The sequence below is a fragment of the Salmo salar genome, chromosome 22 (assembly GCF_965601325.2).
Source record: "Salmo salar chromosome 22, fSalSal1, whole genome shotgun sequence".
In the NCBI taxonomy this organism is placed as follows: domain Eukaryota; kingdom Metazoa; phylum Chordata; class Actinopteri; order Salmoniformes; family Salmonidae; genus Salmo; species Salmo salar.
In genome coordinates this window covers 53,029,566-53,048,724 of record NC_138312.1, presented here as the reverse complement: position 1 = coordinate 53,048,724, position 19,159 = coordinate 53,029,566, and the positions used below count along the sequence as shown (strand labels likewise).

Genomic DNA, 19,159 nt, shown 5'->3' with positions numbered 1-19,159 from the left:
AGGCTCCTATCACTATGGTAACTGTTGCTGTATCCTTGATGAGTATTGCACTGCACTGTCCGCCACTGTTCAACAAGTGATTTAAAAATGTTATTTTTACATCTAGAAAACAAAATGTTTATGTTTATAGACAAAAGTTTAACATATTTATATAATACAGATATAATTAAAATTATTGCTCAAAAATATATTATGTTTTGCCAAATTTAGATATGTTCCATGTGCCATATAAAAAATATTTTTAAATGACAAATAGATCTATGAAAGTGTAATATTGATTAAATTAGAGTACAAATTGTACATTAGGTTGATGCGTTAGCGTGCAACTAACTAGTAATAGATGTACAGTGATTTAATGGAAAAGGTATGAAACTCACCCTGTCCATAAAATGGATCTCTTTGCAGTAGAATCCAAATATGTGATTTTGTATCCACAGAATTGGCACAGATGTGAGCCAATATTTATGTCCTGACAATGAATGATTAGCGAATTAGAATAAAACCTTATAAAGTGCATTTTGAAAGGAATGTGCAATACCGGACATTTTGTCTCACATATTCATGTTTGGTTTTTTACCATATATTTTATGTAGATTTATTCATATAATCTCACACTGACCAAGGACAGCTATCATCATGTTTTCATTTTCTGTTGTGAAAGAAACAGTTTTTGGTCATTTGCACTTGTATTAGAACTATGAATATAAATAAATAAATATATATATATATATATATATATATACAATAGAGAGAATAAAACAATTGATGAAACTAGTTTATAGAGATATTGAACACAGTATTTATGTTTAAAATGTCGTTTGAAAGTCAGACTCAGATGTTGTGAATGCTGCTAGTATTATTAGATTTATTTGAACTGTAAATAAACATGTCTAAAGGAACATATATACAAAAGATATCAGAAAAAGAGGTAGGCATATATAGAAATACATATCAGTGCTGGTGGTTTGTCTCCTCCAAGACATGACCCGGCTTTACCTATTAACTATTGGCCCGAGAGTCTTTCTGGACAGGAGTCATTGTCCGCTTTGGAGGAGAACTCTCCTGAAGATATTATACAATATTTTGTGGCAATACTTAGACCATTAGGGTGCAATTTTTTTTGGAGAGTCCGGGGGCAGTTCCCCCCCCCCCCCCCTCCCCCCGTATTTTCCCCTCTCTTTTCACAAATGGAATGGCACTCAATTATCCCATCCCCTTATTTTCACATTTATTCTAGAGGAACTCTGAGCCCAGACTGCAGGTTTGAATGTTTTATCGAGTTGAATTGCCAACAGTAGTGCAAGAAAGTGTTGTTAGCACTTAAAGTTAAGTAAAGTAAAGTTACTTGTTTTACATTTTGATTGCGCTGACTAAAATGTTAACTGCAATGTAACGAAAGTTCTCTATCAGTTACATCATATCTCTTACTAGAAAATACTCTGGTCACTGATCTAGCCACTGATAGTTTTTACAAATGGACAATAGATTATCATAACACTTTTCCTTACTTAATATGATGTATGATTCTCTCCTGTTATTACACAATTTGATTAATAGACACTCATAGCAACTTTAAAAATATGTGGCTATTTGGGGATCTTACTAGAACATTGCCTGCATTGACTGAGCCTTTAATTGAAGAGTTTAATACCAAAATGCTATATATCCATTTTCAGAAATGTTGGTAAATTTGTTTTTATTGTTTAAAGAAATTATGAAAGAGATTGGTGTGTTTTTTCACTATCTAATCATGACATGGGGTTGTTCAATGACAAGACGTATAAAATCTATCACTTGATGGTTTCATTTCAGAGAGACAAATAATACTGTTTTTTGGGCAAAATGCTAAATTACTGCCGCACTCTCATAGAAATAAGTAGTACTGCTAGGTTTAACACAGTCAAATGTAACAAATACTACATTTTTTATAAATGAACAAATGATACATCTGTGACATAAATATATATATATATATATAGAGAGAGAGAGATTTTATTATAATAATTAAATTTAGTAATATGATATCTACTTGTAACACATTTACATTTTACATTTTCGTTTTTTAGCAGGTGCTCTTATCTAGAGCAACTTACAGTAAGTTCATTCATCTTAAGATATCTAGGTGAGACCACCACATATCACAGTCAAATATACAGGATATGAACATTCCATTCCAGCTAAACAATGGTTATACTCTATTGCATTTGGCAAAAATAAACACATTTTCATACACATCTAAAATCTATGAATTAAAAAATCTGAGAACAATAATATTTGACACACACATAAAGGTACCCATAAGAAATAGTTTCTGATGAAAAAACACAAATGTGATAAATTTGTGGATGTAGCATTATGGAAATAAACTCTTCAATTCTATCTATAAAGAAACAATTTTAGATGTTGGTTAAAAAAGTATTCATGGGAAATTGTCAGTGTTTTATAATTACTGTTTGCATGGTCTTATGTGGGAATATTTGTTTCAGTGCTTTATGACATGAACAAGGCAGGTTTTTTGGAAGGGGAACGTCCTCTAGCAACACGAGGGCTCCCTTTGGGAGAGACCCTGAGAATGATTTCCTCATGGTTACGTTGCTAGTTAAACATAGAAAAAAAGTATTTTGGAAAAGAAGTTTGAGATCACAATATTATTACTTGTCATATTTCAATCTTGCTAAATTCATGTTGGTTAACGTAATATGATAACTTATTAGTTGAATGGATGGGCCATAGAGATCATTTTGCTTTGTATATAACGCTGCAGTCAAAGACACTGTAGCCAACGATGTTGTCCTTTGTTGTACACTGTTTTATCACTGTGGACAAAGTCTTGGCGTTTTGTAAAATGATGTGCAATATTGTTTTTATTTGGATAATCGCTTTTCATTAGAACATATTAACAACTGACAAGTTGGCGTTCTGCTCATCAGAATGTTTTGAACCAGGTCTTAAGGACCGTAAAGTTATCTTGTGTTCATCTCGACTGTGGTTGCTGCGACAGAGAAACACTTATTGTGATTGAAGGTTTGAGGACCTAATCAGTGTTTAATAGAAACAAAGCTGGCCAGTTTAAGCGCTGAGTCATAGCGCCCTCCTGTGGTTATAAGTGAGTACTGCAGACAGTTGACGTACATAGATCACATTTCGCCATCACGCTGCAGTTTTTCACTGCAATTATATCCTTCCTGTTAATTTTATTTTCGTCCAGTGAGATTTCGTGGAGAATTGTAACCCCCCGGGTCACAAATCTCCACCCACCCAAGCCCTGTACTTATACGTATGTGATTTCAGTATATTTCTGAATATTGAATCAAAGAATATAAAACAAGCGCTTCCACTTCTGGTACTGGCTCTGCTTGGACGGCTTAAGGGTAACTCGGGAGCACCAACACAGATATAACTATCTCATCTAGGGCAGATACACAAACCACTCCTAAATCCGACCGATCGCCTGCACAAGTGTAGCATGAGACGAGTCGGCTGGTAATCATTGTGAATGATTCTCCATCCTCGAATGGATATTAAGGGCTCCAAAACATATCTGCTCCTGTGTTAAAGAGGTTGTCCTTTCGAGGGGACAATCGGGACACAAAAAAACGACGAAACAAAGAAACCACAAATTGGAGTGTAGTGCCTCAACATAACCGTGGTTTTAGTCAACAAGACTGAACTGTGATCCCCGCCACAACCTCAGTCTGTAACCTACTTATCCCGAACCAAACGTGTTTATACACTTCAAATTGGTGATCATGTACATGATAGTGTCCATGCTGTGCAAGCAGAGCCCCACTCCAGGTCTGTTGTGTAACTCAATGCATGCACATTATCCTGAACAAGGTGTAGTACTGAATATATTGAAGTGTTTGTGGTATACTGTGTTCTGTTCATATTGTTTTAGTTAGATCGACCCCTTTCTTTAGACTGAATGGATAACAATTGTTTGCATCTACGATAAATGAATATATCAGTTACAGGATTCTATTTTTCTTCACTTTGTCGAAGAGGTCCCTCCACATCTTATATCAATCGTTTCATATATAATATATATCTACAGATAAACGGATTACCAAAGTATATTTCAGTTAACACATGTGAAATTATGTACCACTGAATTAAATGCAAACTCAGATTAGATGACAAATCATCTTTTTGCCTTGATTCCACACACACACACACACACACACACGTGTTTCAGAAATTAGCAGCTACTCCCTACACAAAAACATGAAATACACCATCATTTCAAAAACTAAATATTTTCTGATTTTGTCAAACAAAAATGTGAAGGGTAAACATTACAAAACACAAACACTTAAAGACAATGATCATGTATTTGTCCAAATACAACAAACATCCAATGAGCCATGACCAGCATTCTCCATGTTCTTCTAATGGTCTAGCTTTCTGACCCGTAAGCTTCTACTATGGTGTCAATCTTAGCATGAATGTCCCTTTGAAACTAATTACAAAACAATTCCACCAATTCAGATCAACAAAGCATTAAAATACATTTTTGGCTTGTCGTCAATTCCTGTTGTGCAAGAAATGTTGTATAAATGTTTGGAAAAGGAATGGATGTAGATAAAGAATATATACACATACAACTCTTAAATCACAAAGCAAACCTGTTTTTCCCTTTCAAAAACTTAGTCCTCTTCCTTGGTACTGTACAAGTATTCTGGTAGAGCAGAAGTGTTCCTGTTTTTTCAGTTCTGTGGGTGTGTGTACACAATGTGCACTTGTAAACAGGGGGGGGGGGGGGGGGGGGTTCTGTGCATAAACCCAAAAGTGTCAGTGTTAATTTTGTGTCAGTGTTAAATATTTTAAATAAAAACTATTCGCTATTGTGTTTAATGATATATTAAGAAAAAAAATAGTTATCTTACATCTCTATAGCTTCTGGCGATACCTGTTCCATTTTATAGATTTGTCAGCACAAAATGCAATAAAGCAATACCATTTTATTACAGCTTTGTTTGCGAGTCATTGGAATAATGATCTTTGGCCGGGTTTCAATAGGATCTCGGGTTTTAAAAGGGAACGTTCCCGCATTCACGGAGATCCCATTCGCGCTGCATGTCAGCTCGCTCGGAAATTGCCTTTAAAAGCTGTATAAGCATATAACACGCTATCTGATTGAATCCCGGCCTTGATGTTTGAAACTACTCAAGGACTACGCAATAACCACACAATGTCACATTCAAAAATGGTTTATTTCAGGAGCACTGCTAGTACAATCACACAGGAAGTTGTATAAAAGTTTTGCTGTGTAGAACTGGCCCACACCGACACCAGATCTAGCCATCAAACATTGCGGTTGAGCCGAGAACAACAAGTTCAGCACAATCCTGAATATCTTCGGACATGCAATTAACTTTTTACAACAAATCACACTAACCAGAAAATGGAGAGACTGGTTACAACCGAAAATGTCTGACTTTCAAATAGTCTTACCAAATAACCAAGGTCTGTCATTACAATACCTAGGGTAAAAAAGGGTCCTCTAAAAGCATTTACAAATGCAAAAAAATAATAAAATGAAACAGAAAATATCAGTCTACATCTAAACATTTACTGTGGTAAATTAATTTAACAAAAGCTGCTTTGCAGACTCGGGGGTTGGGTGTGGTCACATTATGAGGGGAATCATCAGTAATGGCGAGGGTACATTGCCATGGGCGGAGGCTGGCCCATGCCCTGGCCCATGCCCTGGCCCATGCCCTGGCCCATGTTCTGGCCCATGCCCTGGCCCATGCCATGACTTGGTCTGGGGGATGCCGAATTCCCAGCATTTACCAGGTGGTTGAGAGAGGGTCCGCTTTGAATGAGCGTGTCCAGGGCTTTCTGGACGCTGGGGTTGTCGAAGTTGATGCCCGCTCCCCCTGAGACAGGGGGTCTCTGCCCCCCCTGAGGGGCAGCCATGCGGCCTGTGGGCGACCCATAGCCTTGGTGGATGCCGAGGGGCACTGGGCCCGGGCGCATGGGGGGCCGGGCACCCATCATGTTGGGGACTTGGGAAGGTGTGGGGGCCATTTTGGGGACAGGAGAGGCTGAGGACATGGGGAGGCCTGTGGACTGGATGCCCATGGTGGAGCCGTAGGACTGGGGGACCATGGCGGGGCTGGCAGCGGAGGCCGATGCACCGGCGCCGCTGTTGAACAGGCTGAGGATCTTAGCCTGCAGCTCCTGCTGGTTGTTGGTGGCGTTGGGGGCCGGCGGCATGCTCATGTGGGTGGAGTGGGCACTGTGTGGGGGTGGTGCGTGACCGGGATGGACTGCAGGGGGCATGGTCTGGGCCTGGAGAGGAGGATCGTGGGTGGCTGCCGTCGCCGGGGGATGCACTGCTGCAGAGGAAGAAAACAGTCAGTGTTCTTCTGTTATGAGTTAAAGTCTGTAAACTACAGTAAATATTGAAAAACCTGCATTGGCTTAGGGGACCTCTTTCAAACCCAACTTGAAGGCAAAGTTGAGAAAGCCTTACCTGCAAGTGGGTCGGCTCTTACGATGCGTTCCCTCTTGACCCTCAAATACTCTATAAGACTATCCAGCTCCTCTGGAGTCAGGAACCTAGGTGTCGAAGACAGAAGACACACTTCATGTCAGACACATGAACAGCTACAAAGCCCACTGACACACAATCCCAACTGCACCATTCCGAGCCTCTCTCCTCATACCGGTTTGGGTGGGAATTTACAAAGAGCATTGTCATGTGTAACATCAGCACAATGATAAGCAATGAGACAGTCTACAAGAGAGATGAAGGGAGACCAGTTGTAGAAAACGAGACGGATTAAAGTGAAATGGAAAGAGAGCGGGCTGTTAAGACAGTATAATATACAGTATTGAAATAAGGAGAGTGTGCGTGTAAGCAGAATGACTGACCTGCCCTCAGACAGCAGAGTGATGGCAGGAAGCAGGGTGACTGGGTGGCCCTCCCTCTCATGCTCCCTCATCAGCACGTCGTCAGCCATCTTGGCAGCCTTCTGAGCGATCTCCTCACGCTCCTTCTCACGATGTTCAACCTTGAAGGAGTCATAGTTGTGGCCCACCAGGACCATGGCATCCTCCATGGGCATGTTGCGATGCTCTAGGAGTTATTAAAAATGTAGGATACAGGCCTAAGACATGGCAGGGCTGTGACTATTACTAAGTGTAAAGTAGTTTTTAGATCAGCCTTCGCTCATCTAGTTTGCATGGACTTCTTGTCAATAGACTGTCAAAGAATTTTGGGCTCTTGGTTATTAAATACTTCATCGGCACAATGAAGTAGTTACATCTGGGCACATTTTTAGAGTACGAGTCATTCATCGCTAGCTATTTTACCTTCCTGTGAAGTGACTGTAATAACAGCCCACTGTAACAAACATGAGTCTGATCAGCAAGTGGTTGTCTGCATTCAACTGTTTTAGCATTTTGACAGGCTTCCTCCTTTTGCTCAATTTCCCTTCACGGCAAAAGTTTATTGGACATCACAGTAATTGTGTGGGATTTGACAAAAGGTCAATTGATTCTGATGATAAAAGCAGTTTGTAAAGTCTTTGTCATTACAGGCAATTTCACAAGGTATGTGAAGATGTGTGTGTGAGAATATATATAGGACAAAAGACCAAAAGTCCCATACTTTTGCCCCTGTTCTTTAGACAGAACACTTACCTACGACACATTAGAAAAACAACCCTGGGTTTCGGCTTTAACCTGTTAGGGCTAGGGGGCAGCATTTGAACGTCTGGATAAAAAAATGTACCCGATTTAATCTGGTTACTAATCCTACCCAGTAACTAGAATATGCATATACTTATTATATATGGATAGAAAACACTCTAAAGTTTCTAAAACTGTTTGAATGGTGTCTGTGAGTATAACAGAACTCATTTGGCAGGCAAAACCCTGAGACATTTTCTGACAGGAAGTGGATACCTGATGTGTTGTATTACCTTTAAACCTATCCCATTGAAAAACACAGGGGCTGAGGAATATTTTGGCACTTCCTATTGCTTCCACTAGATGTCACCAGCCTTTACAAAGTGTTTTGAGTCTTCTGGAGGGAGATCTGACTGAACAAGAGCCATGGAACGATGATGTCCCATTAGACACCTGGCGCGCGAGTTCATGTTGGGTACCCTCGTTCCAATACGTTATAAAAGAGTATGCATTCGTCCACCTTGAATATTATTCATGTTCTGGTTAAAAAAGCCCCTAATGATTTATGCTATACAACGTTTGACATGTTTGAACGAACGTAAATATATTTTTCCCCCTCGTACATGACGAGAAGTCCGGCTGGCTTAGATCATGTGCTAACAAGACGGAGATTTTTGGACATAAATGATGAGCTTTTTTGAACAAAACTACATTCGTTATGGACCTGTGATACCTGGAAGTGACATCTGATGAAGAGAATCAAAGGTAATGGATTATTTACATAGTATTTTCGATTTTAGATCTCCCCAACATGACGTCTAGTCTGTATCGCAACGCGTATTTTTCTGGGCGCAGTGCTCAGATTATTGCAAAGTGTGATTTCCCAGTAAGGTTATTTTTAAATCTGGCAAGTTGATTGCGTTCAAGAGATGTAAATCTATAATTCTTTAAATGACAATATAATATTTTACCAATGTTTTCTAATTTTAATTATTTAATTTGTGACGCTGACTTGACTGCCGGTTATTGGAGGGAAACGATTTCCTCAACATCAATGCCATAGTAAAACGCTGTTTTTGGATATAAATATGAACTTGATAGAACTAAAGATGCATGCATTGTCTAACATAATGTCCTAGGAGTGTCATCTGATGGAGATTGTAAAAGGTTAGTGCATCATTTTAGCTGGTTTTATGGTTTTGGTGACCCTGTCTTTGACTTGACAAAACATTACACACAACTCTTGTAAATGTACTGTCCTAACATACTCTAAATTTATGCTTTCGCCGTAAAACCTTTTTGAAATCGTAAAACGTGGTTAGATTAAGGAAATGTTTATCTTTCTAAGGGTGTAAAATAGTTGTATGTTTGAAAAATTTGAATTTTGACATTTATTTGGATTCAAATTTGCCGCTCTTGAAATGCACCTGCTGTTGATGGAGTGCACCACGGGTGGCACGCTAGCGTCCCACCTAGCCCATAGAGGTTAACTTAATTACTGCCTCAACACTAGGAAATCAGGTAGGTAACATGAGTTTGACCAAGTGTCTAGAAGAATACATCTTAAACAAGTACATTTTACATCCCTTCAAAGCTCGAGTTGAGCACTGAACAAAAAATGTCCACCTGTCATTCCCCCCCAAAGCAGGATTAAGAAGCTGCACTGATCCCAGTCAGTCCCGGCAGCAGAAACCAGAAGTCCTACCTTGGGGTGTGCCGAAGAGGATGTTGACTGTGCAGGAGCGGTGCACCTGGTGCTGCTGAGTGATGATTATGGCGAAAGGAGTGCGCGCCCGGCCCACGTCCTCCAGTGCCTGGGTCAGGGACACCTCCGTGTTGAGGAAGATGAGGTCCACCACCATGCCCAGGTCACGCACCTTCCGCCCCACCGTCTCCGCATACTCCCTACTGCAAGGACAAAGCGGATACTACAGGAAACACGCCACATGCTTATCCACTCATGTTTACAATAAGATGGCTACAATCAATTTGCAAAGAAGATTACTATGGAAGGTCTTGTGTGACAATTAGGCTGTATTTTGACAAATGAGTTGTGTACCCTTACACAACTCATTTGTCAAAAGGGCTGGTTTCAGATATTGACTTTACAAAGACAACCACATTAAAATTGGCCCGTGGGCTGCATCTGGCCTGCCCTGCTGCATGCATAATCTCTAATCAATTACACATACTCAATTCACACTTAATCTGAGTGCTAATGTGGAGGATTTAATCATGGACTTACTTTTGTGCCTTGTTGACGACAATGACTGAGCAGTCAACTGGACGCTCTCGGTCATACTGTCTCTGGACCTCCTCATAGTACTGACGGTAGAGCTCGTTACGCCGCCGCTCCTCAACCCGCACGCGGTCATCTGAAAAAGACCAGTCTTCACATTATTTTACCACTGACAGTTCAATTTATATACAAGTTAAAGGGATAGTTCAATCAGAAAGTATCTATTAGTATTTAATTTATTTCAATTGTCTGCTGTTAAAAGGAAAGTTTGAGATTTTGGTAGAGAAGCAGTTTTCTACTTACCCAGTCAGATGAACTCATGGATACCACTTATGTCTACATGCAGTTTGAAGTAAGTTGAATGTAGTTTCTGGAGTGAGTAGTTTCTGGAGCGAGTTGAAATCAGCTAGCTGATCTCATAGACTTCCAGTGATTGTTAGCAATCACTCCAGAATCTACATTCAACTTACTTCAAACTGCATGCAGTCATAAAAGTGGTATCCATCAGTTCATCTGACTCTGGGTAAGTAGAAAACAGGCTTAAATTGGCCAAATCGCAAACTATCCCATTAATACCATAAAAGTGTGCATGTCAGCAGTCAATATGGAGCACTTTTAGTACAGAGCAAAAACTGATGCCGTTTGTATGCGTTTAAGAGTATTGCATTACTACCTTTACCTTCAGGTTCTCGTCGGCCGTTCCATGGATCCCTGTACGGGTCATCCTTCTTGCGGTGGTGCTCATCTGCGCCACCACGGTAATATCTATCATAACCCTCCTCTCTGTAATACACAAGTGACCAATCGTTGGTTAAAGGTTGCTTGGAATAGGGCAGAGAATGTTCCTTCAGGATGGCCCTTTGCCAGACCGGTCACCTGAATGTGGGGTCTCTAGGGTCTCCGCGAGGTTCTCCACGAGGTTCACCCCTGAGATCCTTGTCCCTGCCCTCGGGTGTGCGGTAGCGGTCAAAGTTGGGGTCTCGCGGTTCGTGATGGTCACGAGGGTGCCGAGGCTCACGGCCAGGCTCTCGTGAGTGCTCTCGGCTACCCCGGTGCGCACGAGAATCGCGCCCGTGCATAGGCGAGCGAGAGCGAGGACGGGGCTCCCTGCCTTCTCCATAACCTCCATATGGATCCCTGTAAGAACAAATAAAGCCTTTGTGAAAAATGTTGGATAATGATTGGGTTACTTTAACATAGTGGTTTGGTTTTAATGTCAACATTAGAATCAAATGAAATGTGTTAATTATTTAGAATGCACACAAAGCAGTGAAGGTGCTCCTCTCAAGGACTCCACGAATTAATGCATAATTTCCCCTTGACATTGGGGCAAGTCTGATTCCAAGCCGGAAAACAAAATGTGAAAAAAAAAAAAACACCTAACATTTATCACAATGAACTGATGGCCGGTGATGTTCAAACGCTAACAATTCCAAGTCACAGCAGAAACAACTTTCCACTGAAATTGTCCTTCCCATTAACATAAGTCTTCGTAAAAACTTCCAGGGAGTTCAAAATAATACTTAACGCAATGAAAACCTTAAATAAAAAATCCCTGACATCGGGTTTGCTCGAATTTGAGAAGTGATATTTCACATGAAAACGTACACATGCTCCATATTAAAATGTGTTTTTGATTAAAGGTCCTGTTTTCGGAGGTAAAAAATAAATTTATAGAAATGCATTAATACTCGAGTATCAAGCAATCTCAAGAGCTCCTACCAAGCAAATCGGCAATGAAATCAGCGTACGCTAAACACAACAGGAAACACTTGAGACAAAAAAAATTACCACACATTTAAATATTCTTTATTGTCTATACAGATTTTTGTTAACTGACAACTGGCACCTACTTTGAAATGTTTTCGAAAACGGGCTAACTAGATTGAAATAAAAGACTTAAAACAGAATATAACTGATCACAGAAATATTTTGATATTGTCGATGTCGATATTGCGTATCAAAGTCAACCGTTTTCCAATTATGAACATTGATTAACTATGCAGAAGCAGACATGACAACTAAATCAGTCTTATCTAGACCCCAGGCGTTGCCAGAATCGTCCCACAGCGAAACTACATGGTGGTTGGGGGCGGTATTAGTCTAGAAAAACATGTGTCTGTTGGCCATTTTTAAGCAGAATTTTAAAAAGCCAAAATCTTTGTGCTCAAAACATAATTCAGGTTGTCAAAGTATTGAGACCGATTGTTTCCCATCGCAAACAATAATCGATATTTAAGTTGACTTTATTGCCATGCTGCTGACAACACAGCCGAGCCGATCACAAGGGTGAGGCATGGCGTAGCATTTGTTCAACCGTCCGGTGAAGCAAGATGGCGCCGCACGTACAGGTGATATTTTATGCTGAAGAGCTTTTAAGCAACTTCCTTTGAAATGAACGGGACGCCATTATTGTTTTGTCTAGTTAAATATGTGCTAATCAGAACAGGGAAATTGTGAAAACAGACATCTTTAGAAGACAAAGGACACAGAACTAAATTCAGAATGTTGTTTTATTTCATGATTTCCTTTGTGTGTGATGTGAAATATGTTACCGCTAACTGAAAACAACGCTGAGAAACTCTTAACGAGCTGTTTTTGCCAATGTGCTTCGGGGCAAATGACATGAGAAACATATTTTACAAGAGCAGCTGAAACGTTGGTACTTCTTCATACCCCATTAGCGTTACTTTACCTTCTTGGAGGGCTCGGCCGGGATTGAGCTTTATTCTGTCGTTGTCGCTCCGCTGCCATATTTATAGCTGAAAATAAACCAATCAAAAACGTTCAACATGACATTTACAGATATTAACTCAATGAAGCGAAAGGTTTTAAGTGCCATGAAATGTAACCCCGCCGCTCACTTTCCCGATCCATAAATTGAGTTCCAGATTTCCAAGCATGAAAATCCAAATTGATTGCTCAAAAAAAAAAAAAAAAAAAATATCAAATTGGACGAGGGCGAAAATGTTCCAGGTTCCAAGTTGTCTTTACATGGCTTCCCTTGTTATACTGCATGAAAGGTTTGATGGGTATTTTTTGAGGAGAGGATGATTTCCATTTTAGTTGAGAATGAGAGAATCATCTTGGATGCTTTGACTCAGCTACTAAAATAAAATCAAGTTGAGATGAAGCGTTCAAAGGAAAATCTAATTTATGTCAATGAGAACATTAACACTACACTGATGACAAAGCCGAACACGTTAATCTTCCACTCTTAAGAAGCATTGTGTGTGCGTTCTGAAGTCTGTTCAAATTCGCAATATTTCTTCCAACTGTTCAAAGACAATTAAGTGTATCCTTCGGTAGTCAAAAGACATTGTACCAATTTCAAGTTTTAAATCATTTATTTTGTTTAAATGTCATTGCAAATGCGGAGCTAAAATGTAATGTATACAACAAAAATGTTCTTGGCTAAAGCGCAATGGATGGAGCAGACTAATTTTTTTTAAATTACATTGTATATTGCCCCACTTGCTAGACATTCATAGTTATTCACAAAACTACAGTTTTATAACTTAAGTAAAGCTGCTCAATTGTGGTCTGGGGCTTCTGCTGGGAATACATTGAGTAATTTAAAATCCTGATGTTTAAATAAGCCACTGAATGTTGTTACAGCGATTAAATCTTGACATAACACTTTCAGAAGAGGATACACACTGTGTGGTGGAAGACCCCACACTGCACAATAGGACTACAGTTTAACTATGCTTAATCTCTCGTTGACAGACTACGTAAACAAATGGTAGCGTAGATCTGTCATGATACAACGGGTTGCATGACATATCAAACAGGCATTAGTTCTGGTGCCTTGGTCAAATCATGATTTTGCAGGTGTTGGCATCTTTCAAATTTCAGAAGGGGATGGGGCATTTGACCCATAGACTTGCGAAGAGAAGGTGGAGCTCATCGTTACGGTTCCAATCTCGTCGCTTAACACATATGGACCCAGAACATAAAAATCAAGCATCTGACCAATTACGCAAGACTTTAGTTATGGGTTAACTGAGATTACTGTAATATTAAACTAATATATGTTATGTGATTTCAAAGAAATGAGAAAACACCTTATTATAGCAAATATTGACAGTGCTGTACAAACAGAAAAGTATTAATTGGAGAACTTGGTAGGCTGTTGTCTCCTACGGCACGAGTCTTCGTAGCTGACCAGGTCATCCGCACATTATGCATTTCTATGGGCTTGTGCTGTATTTTTTTGGGAATTTGAACACATTACCTGTTACACTGCACGAGCAATGATAGGAAAAACATCCACGGGTCCTAGTGTTGTCGGGAGCACGTAGGAGCAGTTAGACATCGTCCTCGCCGCCGACCTTAAGATTTCACTCTGATCTTATCAAATGATCTGGGATGAGTTAATCATTCTAATATCGTACAGCGTATTCTCGGCATTACAGTGACAGGAACACCATGACAAAATTGCTCCCCTTCAGTAATTAAGACTGTTAGCTGGACAGTCACATCTAATACAGTGAACTCTTACCTATTTTATAACCTTTATAAGGGCGACCATTTTGTCCCGCCTTTGCAGCCTCTGCATCCTCAACACGTTCAAACTGCACAAATCCGTACCCTTGGAACATGGACAAGGCTGGAAAAAGGAACATTTTTGTTGTTTTGATTTCATATAAAAAGGAAACAAGGGCCAGGTTTAAAACTTATGATTTCCTCTCTAAGGGTAGTTTAAGTGATATTATAAAAATGTTATGCATTGAAATAGAAATGTACAATGTTCAGAATTTGGTTCAAGGTTACAAAACTATCCCAAAAATGTTGTGATTCTTTAAGATGAATCTACATTTGAATTGATCACAGCTTTATCTTGGGCAAGTTTAATATTAGGCTACTGCATTGTAACCAAAAACAATCGTAATTAGGCTAGATAAGAGTTACATTTAAAAAATGATGACTCCTTAAATTCAATAAGACGAATGATGCTCAAAAATTGAGGATGAAATGTGTATTCCTTCCTAGTAGGTAGCCTAAGTACTAACCATGAATCTTCCCGTAGGGACTGAACAGTTCCTCCATGTCCTTCCTGTCCATCAGTGATGTCGGTAAATTCCCCACAAAAATCCTCCTCTCCATATCGCGGGGATTTTGGCTGTTGGTGCATGAGCGAACAGGGCCAGACGGTGATCCACTGCGGCTTCTTCTGTGAGACATGGCGCTACTCGGCTCGATCCCAACCTTAGTGATTCTTTTCTTTGGCGCAAATTTTTTGGGGGTACTGTTCAATTTCCTTTTTTTGCGCGTGTGCTCAAAAGTTGTTTCCAAGGTCCTAAAAATGTCAGCGTGATAAAGAAAAAGAGAAGAGAAATCCCATGGATCAAATGTTTCAGCACAGCAGAGCCCCAAATAGTTACGCCTAGGTTGCACTCTAAGGAAGAGAAAACAAATTCCTACGAAATTCAACAAAATTAGGACATGACAGTCATTCAATGCCCTCTTTGTTGCGTTTGGTTATTATGATCACAACTGTTACTTTGAGAAGCTCTGATGATATAAACTGTTGAATAAATGAAGGGTGAATCATATCATATTTTAGGTTAGTCTTCTTTGAATGCAAAGAAGTTGCCAGTCTTTCAGAATGATTATTTGGATAATTAAGTGTAAGTTCTGTATATCCGCTGAAAGACATTTATCCATTTGAAATACAATGACAACAGGCTGTAAATGAAACAGCCGATTCCTTTACAGAAATGTTTGGGCAGACAAGGCCGCCTGTAGTCAGTTTTTTTGTTCTTAGGAATGAAATGTCACCATCTACAAAATTGCCTACAGGATTTAAAAGCATAGGCCTAGTCTGGAGGGAGTTTCCACCAGATTGGGGTTGACACAGGTAGGAAAGGTTACTGTAAAGTGTTTTCTGGCGTTGTTAAAAGGGCTAAAGACTAGGGATTGTACACCCTTTGTATGCAATGTGTGTGTTGGCAAGTCATGATTGGGCTCTTCCTAGCATCTTTCAGTCCTAGCAACCATAGGTTACACCTGTACTCTTATTCCTCCAGAACAACTGGTTTATATTTCAGCCAAATAATTCCCTGTATTGCTTTCATGTAGGCCACCTCATTTATATCTACTGGTCCTCCATTACTGCTGCTGTTTATTACACAGAAATTGGGTAGTATAATTAGCTACACTTAGCCAATATATTTACAGGTCAGAGTGAAAGTATACACATACATGTAACTGCAGGCAGTGGATATACCTTCCTCAAGGCGTAGCCATCTGGCTTAATGCATATGCCTTCTAGCGAGATAACTACAGTTTGTTAGCAAGCAAATTAACTTCTAAACTTCAACCATTCTTAGTGTCATATGAGGTCATTGCTTGCTAGCTAGCTAATAAAATAGTTTTTTACACACTTGGCGTTGCAAAAATACATAACATTTAAAACTTACTCTGCCTGTGGTTGGTCCTTATGGGGGGGGGGGGGTTTAGACAAAATAGGTAAAGGAATGTATTATTCAACAGACTCAAATGTGGGTCTGTGGTAGACCCACGTCCACTCAGCTTACCGCATGTCAAAATAAAAGTCCTGCATGTGCTTAATATGTGCAACAACAAACAAAAGGAATAACTTGTGAGGGACCAAGTTGAAATGTAATTGTATTTAACCTCTGGCATCCCGTGGACTGCTCAGTTTTTTGCAGCCCAACGTTAGTGTGTAAATACACCAGCATTGCTAAAAGCAGCTAATAGAGCTCGCCAGCTTGTAGTCCTTAAAACCTGAAAATAGTTACCTCTGGTTCGTTCAGCCATTCCTATGAGCGAAATGAATGTTGTTTTGGCATAAACGTCAAAAATAAGGTCAGAGGTTAAAACAGGCTTAGGAGATCTACGTTTTGTTCTATGAGATAATAAGTCTGTTACCATGACCTTTATTACATATATGCATCAAATTAGGGCTAGGTATTTTCTACCATCTACACCGGTATTGATGCACAGACCGGTTTGCGTTTTTTACATTACCTTCTATAGAGGTATTTCAATGTTTGGTTTGTTAAATGTGATAAGCCACTCAGTTTATAGTTTACGCTAGTTGAGTCATCTCACTTCCTCGCTCACCCAGTCTCGCACCGTCACTTAAGGAGCGCAGTTGTTGTTCGACAACAAGATCATTTGCCGACCTTCACTCTTCATGGTCAATGAAACAGATGCATCAATATGTTGATGACAACGATGCTGTGTTCCACTTTGCTTCTTAATATAAATCCACAAGCGTTCTATCATTACAATATTAGTTTGTGTATCTTACTGTCTGCAAACTGCGAGTTTATCTTTTCTTAGCAAGTTGTGGCTAAAATTAATCGCGTTTGCCGCTAATGCTAACATAGCTAGCTAAGACAGCCCGATACCAGTGATTGTGTAAGCCTATATCAGCATGTTTGTGAAACAGTACCTTCTAAATCAGAGGTATAGGCAAAGCACGAATGTTAGCTACATGAAGTAAGAGAAAACATTTAATGTAGCCAAAGATTATAGGGTCCCACTCCCCTGGGAAATACTGACCAACACTTTTGTTCCTACCCTGTCACAATAACTCCATAGAGATTCTTTTAGTATTCTGTACCTAATTCTATCATCAAAACCACCCTGGCTTTCTAATTCGTTGTCATGTCAAACATTGTATTCAAAGTGCCCACTAGTACATGTAAAATTAGAATAATCATTCTATTTCCATGAATCCAACAGTTCACCCAAGTGTTTTGATCTAAACCGCAAGCCAAATCGCAATATTTGTTTAAAAAAAGCCTAGACTTTTTTTTGCCAATATCATGCAGCCCTATATGGCAGTGTGGAAATTATAAACTTTTGGTTGAAGTTTGATTGAACAGTATAAAGAATCAGAATGGAGAAAGGCACCTTGAAATTACTTAGAATGTACAGTATATGTGTTGCTACCAATGATTTAAATAAATCCTGGATTGCTGATCCATAATGGCACTCTTCAGAAAAGCAGCCGCCCATAGGAATGAAAGGAATTGTACAGTATTTTATTTAAATGACAAAAGTATGTTGTTTTAGTGGGGACGTACAGTATTTTATTTAAACATTTTAAAGGACAAAAGTATGTTGTTTTAGTGGGGAGTTACATTAGTACCATCAAAAAATATATACTTTAAGGAAATGTTTCATGTTTAGGTCACATATTTCAAAGTATGCATTAAAGCTGTCCAATAGAATAAACGTGGCAAAAGAAATGGTAAATTAGAAAATACATTTCTAAAGCTTCCAAAATATTTTTTTGCAACGGTGGGAGAGCGCCAAGATGGATGCGTGGTGGCTTCCAAACAACTCCCCGTCAGTCATCTAGTGTGTGTGATAGACATATCTATATATATATATATATATATATATATATAGATATATCATTGGATGCCATCCTACGGTCATGCACAACTCAAAGCAAATTATAAAACATATTCAAAAACATAAAATACGAAAAATATCGTGATATATTTGGGCCGCTCAGCACTTCAAAATTCACACGTTAAATTATAACGATTATATCATCGATTAAAACGTAAGACATCTTTATTAAGCCTGTGTTTATCCAAAAACCATCCAAAACCCACTTTGCTTTTGACCAACGAGCCATGGCGGAGTTAGCGCTTACAAAAAGACGCCATTACTATTGCTCACTGTTGGCGGGAGGCTACAGCAAGCTGGTCGTCATGCCCTGCCTGGCTAATGATGGAAAACGACAGCTAACTTTATAAACGTTAGCGATCTAACGTTACTGTATTTAATAACTAGACTTAATGAATCACTGAACCCAAAGCAGGTTTCGCTAACTCATTAACTAAAGTAGTAATGTTAACTAACTAGTTCCGCGTTAACTACCCTAGCTCGACTGACTAACGTTAGCTAACTAGCGTTACTTTACAGCGCTTGAATGAATGACGGCGGGCGTAGGCCTAGCTAGCTACATATCATGGCCCACTACTATCCAAGAAGATGCTAACACGGGACTAGAGATGGTTCTGCGACAGGACGCCATGTTGGCTAACTTGGTCAGCTTAGGGCCGTGAGATAACGGTAACTGGCTGTAACTACTCACTAACGAACACGGTGTAGTTTATTATAATCAGCATTGTACTCCTACCTTCAACATTAAGGTTTCCAAAAATCTGCAGTGCTTTGATGTCCTCCAGTAAGTTCTTCTGACCACCCGTAACAGCTTCCCCTTCTTCGCCACACAATAATGGCCGTCCGGCTTCTTCTTGTGTAGTTTTTAAAGCAATGGGCTCG

The 19,159-nt window shown here is 39.5% G+C and overlaps 1 protein-coding gene across 8 annotated transcripts; it reads right to left on the bottom strand.

The window, feature by feature from the left end:
- Positions 1-5,194: 5,194 nt before the first annotated feature.
- ncoa5 (nuclear receptor coactivator 5) lies at positions 5,195-19,159 on the bottom strand. Of its 8 annotated transcripts, none has more exons than XM_014168146.3 (11): positions 19,014-19,159; positions 14,896-15,182; positions 14,385-14,492; positions 12,576-12,642; positions 10,757-11,017; positions 10,554-10,663; positions 9,887-10,016; positions 9,347-9,549; positions 6,883-7,087; positions 6,482-6,567; positions 5,195-6,344 (listed from the first exon to the last, which is right to left on the bottom strand). In XM_014168146.3, the coding sequence occupies exons 2-11, from the start codon at positions 15,065-15,067 to the stop codon at positions 5,650-5,652; spliced, it is 2,037 nt and encodes a 678-aa protein (XP_014023621.3). In that variant the 5' UTR covers positions 15,068-15,182; positions 19,014-19,159; the 3' UTR covers positions 5,195-5,649. The 8 variants fall into 8 exon arrangements, with proteins under 8 accessions (XP_014023621.3, XP_014023619.3, NP_001133374.1 ...); XM_014168144.3 differs by having other exon boundaries at positions 9,887-10,031; positions 10,560-10,663; NM_001139902.1 differs by having other exon boundaries at positions 10,560-10,663; positions 19,014-19,102.

Bases quoted from the DNA above. Each gene is read 5' to 3' on its own strand.
- ncoa5 (XM_014168144.3), bottom strand. From the start codon at position 15,067: ATGTCTCACAGAAGAAGCCGCAGTGGATCACCGTCTGGCCCTGTTCGC. The intron at 14,493-14,895 runs GTTAGTACTTAG...TCCTTTTTCCAG, and splicing joins TCCCTACGGGAAGATTCATG to CCTTGTCCATGTTCCAAGGG. The intron at 6,568-6,882 runs GTCAGTCATTCT...TTCGACACCTAG, and splicing joins ACTCTGCTGTCTGAGGGCAG to GTTCCTGACTCCAGAGGAGC.